General features: G+C 44.5%; 1 protein-coding gene across 6 annotated transcripts in view; it reads left to right on the top strand.

Annotated features, from left to right (window-relative positions):
* The first annotated feature begins 1,125 nt into the window (after positions 1-1,125).
* LOC146188347 (uncharacterized) overlaps positions 1,126-14,128 on the top strand; it is a 113,649-nt gene continuing 100,646 nt past the window's right edge. Inside the window, exons 1-2 of one of the 6 annotated variants that reach the window (XM_084603739.1) lie at positions 1,126-1,500; positions 13,229-13,376. In XM_084603739.1, the coding sequence (XP_084459865.1) occupies positions 13,373-13,376 (4 nt within the window). In that variant the 5' untranslated portion in view covers positions 1,126-1,500; positions 13,229-13,372. Of the gene's footprint in view, positions 1,501-3,873; positions 3,982-13,228; positions 13,377-14,128 lie in introns of those variants that run through there. The other 5 variants (XM_084603745.1, XM_084603744.1, XM_084603738.1 and 2 more) reach the window with 5 other exon arrangements.

Raw genomic sequence — 14,128 nt, 5'->3', positions numbered from 1 at the left:
GACCTTTCGCACTGAGCATCAACAGGTTCAGTTTGGTGCAGAATCTGCGAGACATATCTCGGCGCATATTGCGCGAAAAAGAACTGATAAAGCTGCGTCTCTCAACAAAGGGGCTTAATTAAACAAAGAACACAGAATTGATACGCGTACCAAAATCGGAGTGATAACCCTTACGGAAATCCCATATCTGCTCCAGATATGGAACATATGCTGGCAGATAAAAATATATAAGGCAGCAAATAAGACCTTATCTGGGCTAGATAAGGTCATATATGCGCAAAATGTTGCCCTTATATGGCTCAGATTTGGCCATATCATGCAACATACAATCCATATCTGAACGAGTAGCGGGACCTTATATGGCTTGATCAGGGGCATATATGGTATCCTCGCGACCTTATGTGGCCTGATAAAGGACATATATGGCATCGTCATGACCTTATATAGATAGACCAGGGCCATATATGTCTGGCATCAACAGGACTTTATATATCCTCGTCGGGGCCTTAATTATGTAGGCGCCATAGTGATTGTTTATTAGCAATATATGGTTTTCGTCTACCTTCTGCAAATATTCAATATTGCATCATGTGGTTGAGCTTCAATTTTTCTACACTCAGCATGGCTTGCATGCTTAGTGTTAATTGTATCCAGTTTAGAAAATAGCTACGACTCTTATTATTTCAAATATTCTGCAGATTTCGCTGCACTATAATCATTACACCATGTGTTCCTTAATCCAGGAGGGCGCTGGGTTATTGATACATGCTCCTCTTTCCGTCTAACTCGCATTTTCATTTAAAATGCGGCGGCAGTCCGGTGCACAAACGCATGGTACGTTAAGTTGAGCGATTCAAAATATAAAGAAAATGATGGCAGCTCAGTATGCGGCCCCTTCCGAGCTGTCTAGACGGTTACTCACCCTCAGAGACAGCTGCCGGTTGCTGTGTGGAGGGCCGCACTGGCTAGACAGTGACTCCTCCTCTCCAGCGTTCCCCCCTCCCCTCTCAAACAGCGGCAGCCCCTGCGTCGCGGGCTCGCATTTCATCTCTCCTCGCTGCCACGCTCTATACCGCGTAGGCCGCGAGCTCTCCGTTTTGTGTGTGCTTGCTTCTTTCCCCTCCCCCTTTCAACTCCGTGCGCCTAAGCACTTGTCTCGTTCCTTTCGCGGTGGCAGACATCGGAGTTCGGTGCGGCTGGCGGGCGTGCTGCATGTTGTGTATGCTGGTGTGCGTGTGCCAGCGCCTGTTCGCTAATAATGTGTGCATGTAACAAAAATGTCACAGCAAACCTACAAGAACTTCAGTCTGACTGTCGGCACAGAGGAAATTACTGTGTCCCACTGCGGGTGGAAGCTGCCTCCCCAGCCTTGGCAGCGAACCTGATGGTCGATTGAGCTTTTCGAGGCTTCTGCCGTGGGTGGCCTGGCCAAATCTTCAACATTGCGTCGGATCGCACCCTCATCGTGCCGCCTCATCTTCACGCCCGAACACCAAAACCGTGAGCGTGAGACTTCTTGTCGGGAACTAGCATTTACCAGCCTCAGGATATTGTTCACTTTATTATTTTGATGGAAAAATTTTCCAATCAGCAAATTGGATGGTAAATGCCAGTATGTGATATTTTTCCGTACATTTCGTTGCTAATTTGTCTTTCGCTCCAGCAATTTTGACAAATTTCAGTGGGTGGATAGGGTCCTTCGTGGTTTATTATTATTATTATTATTATTTTCACTACCTAAGTAGCTTCATGCTTGATTTGGTTTAGGGGCAGAGCTGTCGCTGTCATGACAAATGCCATCGGACATGTTTTTTTCTTTGTTTTCTCTCTTAATTTCAAAAGCGACCACGAGTTAATTGCGTTCGCTCATTTTGCACTGCAGTCTCTGCTTAAGGTAACACCAGTACTTCCTGACAGCCTGTATGTACTTTGCTAAGGTTTAGGTATTATCAGCAGACCCAGCAGTGTGTGTTTTATCACCCTGCGGTTTAGCGGTACCTTTTTCGGGTATCGACAAACCTTTAAATTCTCTTTCAATAGTCTAGTTCGATTATTAGCCGTTTATTTTCTTTAGCTTCGCAAGTAAACCAGCTCAAACTAAAAGCATTTGCTGGTTAAAGCTCTGTGTGTAAAAGAGTAGAATAAAAATATAATATCTAATTTAATAGGTTATTGTATTTCACTTTAGCTTCTCGAGCAGACATTATTCTGTTCAGATATCCCATTAGTTTGTTATAGTATCGCGCCTAAATGAGTAGAATCTCAATATTTACTAACGGATGAGCATGTCTTTCACCCTCGGTATACACACTTAATTCAGCACCGTCTTTGAGCGATTCCATATAGGCAGGGAAAAAAGAAAACCTGTGGTTTCAAAGGTGTTTTCCTGTAAGGTTTGAAATAAAAGGGGAAATTCAGGTTTTCCTTGGCAAACTTGATTGAGCGTGCATTTAACTGGAATACTGAAAATATCTTGTGTGTGTTGTAATAATGTGTTATGTTGATATGCAGATATATAGATCTATAGTTCAAAACCTACATGCCATGCGGGCTAGATCTTTAAATCAGGAATTGGGCAGATAAGGCATATCTGACCAGGTATGCCTCATCTGGTACTCGAAATCAGGAATTGGGAAGATATGCCTTATCTGGCCTAGATCTGTCCTAATATACCATATATGCCCAATTCCTGATATACCTGATCTGGATTTTTTTTATAAGTCCAGATATGGCATTTCCGTAAGGAAAGGCCGCATGCTGGCGGCTGTCGAAAAAACTCAGATTTGAATGGTTTGCGGCAAGATAACTATCTCAGCTAGATACGCTATTCAAAAAGTGGGCACATAACTAATATTCTGAAGACGCGTTCTTTTCAGCATCACTAAAGCATGTGCTTTGCTAAGGTACTTTTATATTACTACATTACTGCATTGTATTGTTTCCTTTCTTGTATTACCGTAGTTAAGTTAGCGCTTCATTTCACAAAATGAAGCTCTTGCACATCTATAAATATCACGCACCACAATCTGAGCTGCAGATTTGTTATCCAGATCAGCACTGCAAAAATATCTAAACGCCTTCAAATTGCCTTGTTTTGAACATGTTAAAGTTTGTGTTCCTGAATCGCCGTACTGATTAGCGTTCTATGAAAACACTTCGTTGGTCGCCTGTTATAATTCCTTCATGACCTAGGATGGACAGTTGGGCGGGTTGGTACAATTGCATAGTCTGTTGTGCGTCTCTTCTTCTGTTTCGTCTTTTCGCGCTGTTCCACCCACTATGCTTCATGACCTCATTCTTCTTTTCTTTTTTATACCAATCGAAACAAGCATAAATTACTTGTCCGCAATTGGAATATTTGGTATGAAGTTTAAATTTACCTTTGATAACATTCTACTGACAACAAAGTAGCTTTTATATTTGTTAAATGATATAAGCCTGATTAGTTCGCTTCTTTTTCACCTGCCTGTGCTTCAAGGACATAGACTAATTCGTTCTTTCCAAAAATGCGTAAATGTGAAAGGGTCTCGCAACAAACCACTGTTGCATCTCTTGAATTACCAGAAGCACAAAAAACTCTATACTTACGTTCTGCATAGCTCTTCCCATTTCTTTATAGTTTTCACTTTTTCCGTCTCGGCTATTTTCAAATAAAAACGGTTTTCGTGTTATAGAAAGCAACATTGTAAATTAGGCAGTTGGGTTCGACTGCAGGGTGCAGCATCCACCTGAATATAAATCTTAGGCGCAAAGCTATAGCTCACAGATTGTGTCAAATTTCGCAAAACTGCTCAGTCAGCGTTTTTGTTTTTCGTACTATTTACTGCTTGCTGGAAAAGTGCAAGTACTTTCATCACATCGTTATTTTATTAGACTGGATTACATTCCGAAGTGTGAAGAAAACGAGATGCCGAGATGTTTTGAACAAGAGCCGTCTGTGAGCGCGAGACGACAATAAAAATTGCGATATTTTTGAAGATGGTAAGTGTGACGTTAAGCGATGGATTTACTCTGGAGTCTTGTGGCGCTTGTGTTGCGTTTGATATTGTCTTTGTATTTAGGCCGCTACCTACCGACCGAAGCATCCCGTTTTTGAGCTTACGTTGAAGACTGCCTCTTCTGAATTTGTGGTGCGTGTTACCGGTTGTCGAAAGTTACCAGCAATGTCCTGGATATCTGTGAATATTTAATATATAGGGATCTAATCTGAATATGTCGTTTCCCAGTGGTAAGTTTTGTCAAGGATGAGTGTTTAGCCATGCAACGTATCGCGCCCGTATTTGTCTCTAAACGCGAAACTCCGGCACGAACCTTCGCAAAGTACAGTGACGAAAAGATAGTACCCTATTCTATTCTCATTTATTTCTTGGTAGCATGGAAACCGATCAGTATGCGTTATGAGGGCATTTGGCTTGGCTATTCTTACATAGTGCAAGAAAGAGCATAAGGTGCTATGCAAAAAGTGCTCTATATTCTTTTGTTCTTTCTCAGGGTGGTTCATCCCTCCACTGGCGTTTTATTACCTGTTTTCTAAGTTTTGTTCGACCTTGTGTGCTTACGTGTTACGAGAGTACTCTCTCTAACTGGTAGACCTTGACTGAAGCCAGAGATTGAGTCAGCAATACATATTGTTACGATACGGCAAGCCGATGAAGACAGGAGACAGAACATGACCGATGACGATGGTAGATGATGTTTAATTATTGTTGGCGGGCCTAGCGCGAGCGCTCCTGCCCGCTCCACTGCCCGCTTCTTCTTCCTTGTCGTCTGTAACATGACCCGGGGCCACCGAGCGATCGTCCCGATCGTGGACGAGGAAGTTTAGCGATGTTAATGATTTTATGGCATGATGATGGGCGTGTCTGGATGCTTGAAAAGAAGAGGAAGAAGGAAGAATAGAACGGCTTGCCGGTACGATGTCTGATGCGTGGGTGATCCGCCTCCCTTGGAGCTGTCAACCATCCGTCACCAGAGTCCATGGGACCGATGGCTCGAGGTCACGTCAGGCAGCTTGGGCAGGGGTTGCGTGTTCATGTCCATCGGTTCTGTAAGGCCGCGGTGGCCCTTTTTATAATGTTTCGGCGCGCGCGCCGCAGAAAACGGCGATGGAAGCTTCCCCAAGCTACGAGAAATCGACGCGACCGATTGCGTCATCTCGGCCACTGTGCTGCACTTCCTCGCCCTCGTCGCCATGCGCGGAGTCAAGCGTGCATCCCCCCGCACGGTCCCGGCCTTCCTCCTCGCTTCTCGCGGGAGGGCCGCCCGTGTTGACCACGTTCGAGAATGTTCGAGGCTTCTCCAGAAGGCCAAGGGGGGAAGGCATAGCTTTGGCAGCTCTAAGCTGTTTTTCCGTTCCTCCCCCGCTTCTAGAAGGTTCGGCGCTGGCTATTTAAGAGCGCGCCGCGCAGTTACTGACGGTTCTGGCTTTTGTGCTGAGGCTAGTCGTTGATGAAGATAGCGTAGCAGGCAGGCCCCGATCTGAGGAGTCATTAAAAAGAGTGATGCGCTCGTATTGCCGTTAGTTATTCTTTGTCTCTTTCGTATAGTGTGTCGCCTCTCTGTCTCGTTTAACTAAGTTTTCTGTACCGCTTCGTGTTCTTGTTATATAAAGTTAATGTTCGTTTTGTTACTGCAAGTTCGTTGGTCTTCGTCTCAGTGTGTTCGCGTGTGAACTGCGCGTCGCCTGCCGAATCGAGGAGCACCTAGCTTGGAGAGGTGCGGAAGATTTAAAGAAGAAGAAGAAGAAGAACATGTGATTTTTACTGGTTCCTTCGGGTCATTCGGGTCTTTCGGGTCCTTCATCTCGGTTCTGATTGGTATGTCTGTTCTCCTTGTCTTCAGGTCCGGGCTGGGGGCTGGGCGGTGGTAGTTGTTTAGGTCTGGGCTTGAAGGGCTGGAGCGAAGCTGCTCGGCGATGTCCCTGGGCCCTCGGTGATGGTCCCGGCTTGAAGATGGCGTCGATGCTTTAAGGCGAGGATGGGGATGCCGTACCCCGCACCTCCACCAAATGTTACGATACGGCAAGCCGATGAAGACAGGAGACAGAACATGACCGATGACGGTGGTATATGATGTTTAATGAATGTTCGCGGGCCTAGCGCGAGCGCTCCTGCCCGCGCCACTGCCCGCTTCTTCTTCCTTGTCGTCCGTAACAATATTTTTACTACACCCACCGTTCTGCGGTCCACATGTACATTTTCAAGCTTCTAGTGGTAGCATCTAATGTTTCCGCCTATAAGTGATATCAGCGTCAGAGATGCGCCGACTACTGTGGCTAAGAGTAGCCGACTCACCTATTTAGGAAAAGAGAAGATAAAAAAAGTGTTTTATTTTCTCTTTATTTGCGAAATGAATTCCAAGAGGCGTATATAGAGGGACATTATTTTTCAGTTTCCCTATTTTACATACCTCAATTTCTGGGCTTCCCGTTAATTTCAGACTGATACTGGTGGGTGTGTGGGCCATATCGCATGTACGGCAATTCACGCAGGCCTATAAGGGGCAGTTGCACGTCCAGCATACTTTTTGTTGCGAAAGCAACACTCCGACAGCGAAAGCGAGACCTCGGGTGGCCGCAGCTACACCGTGAAGAGGAGCAACGGTCTCCTCCTAAACCAAAAAACTTGTCTCCACCAGAAATCGAGCCTCCACCTCTCGGATACCCAGCCCAGCGCTTTAATCAATTGAGTCACGTCCGGCATCGTAAACAGCGCATCTTAATTCTCTTTCTCTATCGTGTGAATGATATTGATGATGGTAGCCTAGTCAGCGGCGCATTTCAGGCGCGCGTATACTAAGCATTGTAAAGATGGGATTGAATTACTTTACATTCGACAAGATTGGATTGGACTGAATTTGATTGGACTGGTATGAATTGAATTGTATTTGACTGGAATGAACTGTGCTTGATTGGAATGGGCAGCATTAGACTGGATTTGTTTGATTTGGATTATATTAGACTGGATTGGATTGGATTACACTGAATTGGATGGGAGTAGATTGGATTGGAGAGGAGTAGGCAGCTCAGCGTCAGGTACGCATGCTTTCGCTACGTATATCCTGCCCTTGCTGAGTAAAGTCACCGCCAATTTCCAAGCTTAAACATAGCTCTCTGGGTTTCGGTAGCCCCATGTTTAACCAGAGCTAAAAACGAATATTTTTTCCAAATCGCATCTTTTTTGCCATAGTGCCTTCTCACCCACTGTATTACTGTCACAACTACGGGGACACTCGCAAACAGCCAGTGGCGTCTATAGCCAAATTTAGGCAAGAAACAGTGTTTGTGTACACGAAGGGGCTGGAAGAAACTGCTTTTTAAATTAGGGAACTTGACCAAACTTTCTAAAAAGAGTATTCAGCATTACATACTGGCTAAAGGTTACGCAAGGATATTTGAAGTGGAAAGTAATCCAATGAGGTTCTTTTTTTTGTTGGAATACGGACGCATAACTCTGAAGATCATGCGTCTACTATATATCTGCGGTAACACCAAGCCATTACTGTAACGAGGCGAATCACATTTCTTGTTATACAACATAATAATTTCAGGCTAGAAAGCTCATGGCGTGCACGCTGGCGATCCAAGCTTATTAGTTATCGAATATGTTTCTTGATATCCATGAAAAAAATTTCTGAAAATGACGCTAGTGGGCGATATCTAAATCTTGACCTCTATACATATATTATGCTAAGGCTACCCAAAAAAATATAAAATAATATGCCTCTGCCCGTGCACTAGATATAACGGGCTTAATGACCCCTATACAATAAGAGTCCCTCTTAGCGACATGTCTTTGATTGTTGATAGCAGGAGGCGAAATGAATAGAAGGAATTAAAGTGCTGAGAGAATTGCAGAACAAATTTAGAAATGGTATACGCTATGATGATATATCGTTGACGCTTGCCTAATGTGTAAAAAATTTCACAGAGCATTGTAGAATTTACACTGAAGAAATTTGAAAGCCACTCACGGAGCATCACGTTTGTTCTTATTATCACTATTACCTAAATGCACCGTCATTATCGTGGCTAATGCAATAATTGTCACTTTTGCTAATTGCGGCGTCATTGGCATCGCTGCTAACCTCACGGTATACAAGGAGAATTATAAAGTGCGTTTCACGATCCTCCGCGTGGTGTAGTTGGGTAAAGCGCTCGGCTGGGGATCCAAGGAATGAGGGTTAGATTTTCGGTATTTTTTGCGATGCCATCAGGATGTCATTCAATCGACAGCTATACGCCCCGTGTACCACCTATAGGGGCGGCACTAAAAGCCACCTAGCGGTCGTTGTCAAACGTTTTTTTTCTGGATACGAGTTGCCTCTGCTCTTGCGTCGATGCGTAATTGACGGCGTTCGCGGCGGCGATTTTTGTCTTTGCACCTCTTGCCGATTTTTTTTCCTTGTGTACTGAAGCGTAAAAATAGGGTACCCCTTTGTATAGGCACGAACACTTATGATGTTACCGCCAGCGTGGAGAAACTAGTGCGTACAGGTACCAGGTAACGACAACAAACAAGCACTAAATGACCAGCTACAAGGTTGAGCATCACATTACTGTGGTTATATGCTGCATCGACCGATCAATTACCTCAGCTAAATATTCGGTGTTTCTTACCATTTCACAATTTCGTACCATTTCACGTTCGATAACTTAGTGTGGGGCTCATTTTCAAAGCTTTTACATCTTTTGAAGAGCTTTTTCAAGCGAGCAGGTTTAGGAAAACAGGTCGATACACGTATACAGGAATACAAACTTTCGCCTGCGCCTGACAAACAAGCCATGCTTCGTTAAAATTGCCACACTTGGGCCTCTAACACACGAGGCTGATGAACCGTTTTCTCAAGGTGGAAGTATTCAATGTCCTGCCCCTGCCGTGGTTTGGTGTAAGACCACCAGCTTAGCACCTCAGCAAAGCAGAGCACGTGGCCAGGCCAACTCTTGCACGCAGTGGAAAACAGATGGGCATCCCGCAGCACGTGGGATCGAACGTAAATTTATGCTCTACCCAATGCTCACCTCTTGCTACTTTTCTGTTTCCTGCATTTTCACAAGACTATTTGTCAGGCTGCTTAGAAACCACATATTCCTCTCCTCGAATACAGGTGCCACAAACTTTCTGTTTCTCCGAATCGTTTCACCTTGCTCATTGTTAACTTGACTCGGTCACCTAATTTACGTTCCATTCCTACGTTTCCTTACATTGGCTTGCATTACATGCACTTTACTTTATGTACCTCTGTAATTATTCATTCGCCATAACAAATATATTTTTAATCGCTTCTCTGGCTGTAGAGATGTGGTCCCAGTAAATTTGCTTTAGCATTTGTACCAGACTAAATATATTTCTGCCATTTTTATCGTAACAGACTGTCTGTATATTTTGATTCCTCCCAATTCCTAAATCGAGATTATTCAGCCGCAACATAGACTGATATATGCAAGCTGTTAACCCCTAACCATAAGTAGCATGCAGCATGTACGAATTACGGAATGTAAGATAGTAGGGTTTTAACGGATACAATAAAGAATCGCTATGGAATTTATATCACAAATAATGCACTTCTTGGCTTTTTAATTGCTGCAAATTAGTTGAGCTTTATTTCAAAGTGTTAAGGAAAACTTATTTTTTTTTTCATTCTATGCATTGCAGCTTCTCCTCACGAAGTACTAGTTATGGAACACTATCCATGGTTCATTGCTTCTCACAAGGATCTTTGCGGAAGCAGTACTGTCAATGCTAAAGAGAAACCTACAAAAATATACAATGATTGCAGCCATTTAGGTGCCACTGTTGCAAATCATTTTCTGGCACTCTCCGTGCATCTTGATTGGCAGTACTTTGATTTTATTTATTTTATGTCACAATAGAAGTGCATTTTTTACACTATGACTATGCAAAGGCATCCCAATTTGTTTTCCTAAATTCTATAAATTCAACTGCGTACTAATTATGTTTCTTCGTTCTATTTGTCACAAAATTCTGGAACTAATTTTACCGTTTCTGAAACGACTGGTGTAAAACACTTCATTATCTGGGAAGGTTTTGTGGTTGTACCATTTGAATACCGGTAGAAAGTGAATTCCTTTAGATATATTTAAAACATGTAAACAATTTTAGGCCTGCTGCTGCGCACTTATACCTGCACTTGACGTATTCTAATGAAAAGAATTTCGAATTTAACAAGCACTCTTGTCTCAAATTCGCCAATTAATCTCGGTTTAAAGATTACTGTCCTTTGCGCAATGTGGATATTAATTGATTGGACTAGATCAATATACTGATTACCTCATACATAATGCACAAACCAAGCATAACATAACTTATTTCTTCAAAAGAATTTTCGAATTTGACACATAAGGCCGCGAATCATTCAAATACCTTATTTATAGCCGTCAGCACTCGGCCTTATCTAATAACTGTTGCACACGAATCGCATTTCTGCTCTTTCGTTCTTCATGCTCGCTGTCTCAAAATTAGGCTTTATCATTTCCTTCTTCGCAGAAGATGCGCCGAGATGCATCTCGAAGGATTCCAGCCAAGCGTGCGTGTATTTCTGTGGTCCAGGTTATGCTAGTCATCTGTGTGGATTTATCTGTTATGTTTTTTCGCCGCCTTCAAATTGAGGGCTGACGAGTGAAACGGGCATTCTTGGTTCGATAGCTGAAGAACACGTTGCCGTTATCGCAACCGTCCAGTTGCTTAATTCTTTTCATTTCGCAAGATCAATTAAGCCATGAGTTAAATGCAACACGTCTCTGTTTGCTGTCCTCGGTTTCGTCACGACTACGTGATATCTGCTGTAGGTGGTTGATAAGGCGAATAGATCTCGGGTGTCCGCTTGCTGGTCGAGGAAAGCGACGACAGGAAAGAGCATTTGTTCAGGTGTGAGCAACCTTCAGTGAAGTTGGTGACAAGCACCTAACCTTGTTTATGCCGAAAATGGACGACGGCCTTTTTGAGTCCCAGTCCATGCTCCAAGAGCAACTAGGTGCTTCGTTCGACGACACCTTCAGTGGTTTCGCGGTCGCCAGTACTTACGCAGACTACTCTAATTCATTGGCGTGGTACGTTAAATACTTCTGTCGAGGACGTTTACAGCAATGCGATGCGCTGAACTTGTCGTAACAGGTATGGCTTTATGTATAGAAAATGTGATAAGTTTGAACGAAGGTCGAAAATTGCTGAATGTTCATTCAGATAGTCGATGCCGAAATACTGAAGTAGGTCCATGTTGCCCGTAGAATAAGTACGTCCATTTACGGTTTCCCTTGCTGTGCAGCGCTCCGACGGTGTAACCAGGTTACCTCTAGTGGTGCGAAACAGAGGGGCATTCTAAATGGTCGTTACGTTCCTGTGCTGGGACACAAACGGTCAAGTGATGATCGAATAGTCCGCTTCGGTGTCAACTAGGGCAGTGACAGTGCGTCGGTCGACAGCAACTTCGAAGTCGCTTGTCGCGTCCAATCATTGCGCGTGGGCCTCGATATCGCCTCTCGGTTCCGTTGTGTATTAAGGTTGCGGCTGGGGTGCAACATTGTCACCACGCTGGGATGCAGTGTCGGCTTGGAGTTTGGCGCTTTGTCGTGGATCGTGCACAGCAGCGGTGTAAATGTTGCACCTTCATCACTCGTCGTCGGCGGAGAAGTATCTGTTAGTTCGTAGTGTAGCAACTCCACCTCGCAAACTTTGCTGCATTTAGTTCCTCTACGGTGGCTAAGGGAGCTTCGCACATTACCGCGGCGCGGTGACACAACGTGTTCGCTAAAGGGCGATGGAGAGTGGAATAGGCTACTTGACAATGCTTACTCTGTCCTACGCAGATAGTCGTCTATTTCCCCTTTTCATTCGCCAGGATTCAGTCGCGGGGCGTAAATGGCGAAGCCGTGCAGGCCGATGCGTCTGTATGGTCAGTGATGCAGAATGTGGGCTGCCTGAGCACAGTGGAAGACTAGTGGGTGATTCTATGCAATCCTCTATAAATCGTGGTTCCTGGGGCATGAGGTAGTTTGTAGACTAGGCGGGCGGGTTCCAAGGGGCATCGATCAGTAGCGCCTTTTTCGTGATGGAGAGCTTGGCGGGGCTTCACGGAACGCATGATGGCGTTACGCACATTCATATTTCATCGCAGGGCTTTTTCCTCTGTAGCCGCCGGAGATGTCGCTTGAAGAGCACCCAACGCCGGCTGAACGTCTTCACAGATAATGTCCACAAGCGACGCTAATTGAGGTTGCACGGGTGATAGCAGGAGTCGGCGCAGGTCTTCCCGGACCACTTCCCGGATAGATTCTTGCCAGTCGTTGTTATCAGCGGACAAAGTGTGGGGGCAAACAGCGGAGGCTAGCACTGGACTGTTGCATTGTGTAGCGTGGCATTGAAGGTCACTGGTTTTCGGCATGCACCTAATGAGGCAGGTAACAGGCGGCTCCTTTACGCCTCGAATGAAAAACTTCAGTTTATGTTCCTTGCACATATCACAGTGGACACAACAAAACGCGCTCCGCTTCATTCATGTTTGCGAGGACGGATTCATTTGTGAGCTTGAAGCTGAACTGAAGGCGTTGGGTTCTTTACTTCTTCAGGACGATTGCGAATACCTCTACCATCACCTTTTTGAATGCTTCCCATTTTGTCAGGAAAGACTCGTGGTTCTGAAACCACGTACGGGCAGTGAAATCAGGCGCGAAGGTATTCCGGTGCTTCAGCGCCTCGTCCCAGTTGTTGAAGGCTGCAACTCGCTCGTATTGGTCTAGCCACTTCTCGGCATCGTCTCCCTGGGTGCCATACAAAATGGGTGGCTTTCGGTGCTGCAGCGTAACAACGCGATCTGGTGTGGCTCGCTTGGCCATTGTAGATTCCGAGAATTCTCTCCGGTGTCGAGTGGGTTTCAGCAGCACCCCGTCTTCAGGGTGCCCACCTTGAAGTTGGCGGCTGAATTGGTGCGCATTAGAAAAGTTGAGACGTCGTGAGCTCTTCGTCACTTTTTTGTGCTGAGTATTTTCACAGGGTTTCTTAAAAGCATGTACCAAACCACTCAGCGTTCAACTCTTCTGCAACGCTTTGCATCTTCTCTGGATATCTTTTGCAGTGTGAATGGTCCTAAGAAAGAGGCAATGGTGTCCATATTTGTGTAACTATAGTTGTACCAATAGTTGTGTGTGCCTCGTCTCTTCTTTGTGTTCCGTCTTTTGCCGGTTTTGTTCTTCAAAAATCCTCTTGTGCGACAGGTTCGGGACAACTAAGGATCGTAGGGGGTGTCTGAGGCACGCAACAGCACCTACGCCTGATATCATGTAGTAGTGACGTGGTCGTCAAATAATTCTATACGCCGAATAACTCAACCCCGACGGAACGACCACATCCAAGCGGCAATGAGTGAGTCCAGAAATATTTCATGTAGTGCGCCTAAGGAATTTAAGCGCGCTGAAGAACTTAGTTGGTTTAATTTCAAAAACATTTTTTTAGTCTGCATGCACTGAAGCGTTGCCTTTTAAGGAGAAAGTTATGTTCAGAAAATTTAAAATCTCTGTTTTTTCTAGCTGTCTGCATGCTGACTTGTCACTGTATTCTAGTAAAAGGATCGATTATCTACTCTGTTTTTTCGTGTTCGTTGTTGCGAGACGGGGCTTTATCATTTATTTGTCGCGGAAGAGTCACCGAGATATATCTGAAAGGATTTCCACTACCCGCGTGTTCCTACTATGACCCAAGCTATGCTAGTCATTCTTTCGGTTTTAGCTAGATGTTTCTTCGTCACCTTTAAATTGAGTGCTGACGAGTGACACGAGCATTGTTTGTTCGACTACCGACGAGCACGCTTGTCATTATCACCGCCACCGAATTGATTAATTCTTTTATTTGAGCAAGTGAGCCCAATAAAGCCGTAATATTAATGAACAACTCTTCGTTTGCTGTTCTCGGCGCTGTTAAGACTATGCGACAATATTTATAGCAGAACATTCTTCAATACTTAATTTCTTTTTATTTGTTGAATGCTCTACATTACTCTATCCTCAGTAGATAAGTGTAATAGGTGACAGTTTTTATGTAAAGATAAAAACTAGATGAGGGTCAACATTATGCTGAATAGGGATCTTTGAGCGCAACGTTTACGTTGGCTTTGTGGC

Source organism: Amblyomma maculatum, chromosome 5 (assembly GCF_055883805.1).
Source record: "Amblyomma maculatum isolate TAMU_Amacu chromosome 5, ASM5588380v1, whole genome shotgun sequence".
NCBI lineage: Eukaryota > Metazoa > Arthropoda > Arachnida > Ixodida > Ixodidae > Amblyomma > Amblyomma maculatum.
This window is presented reverse-complemented; position numbering and strand designations above follow the sequence as displayed.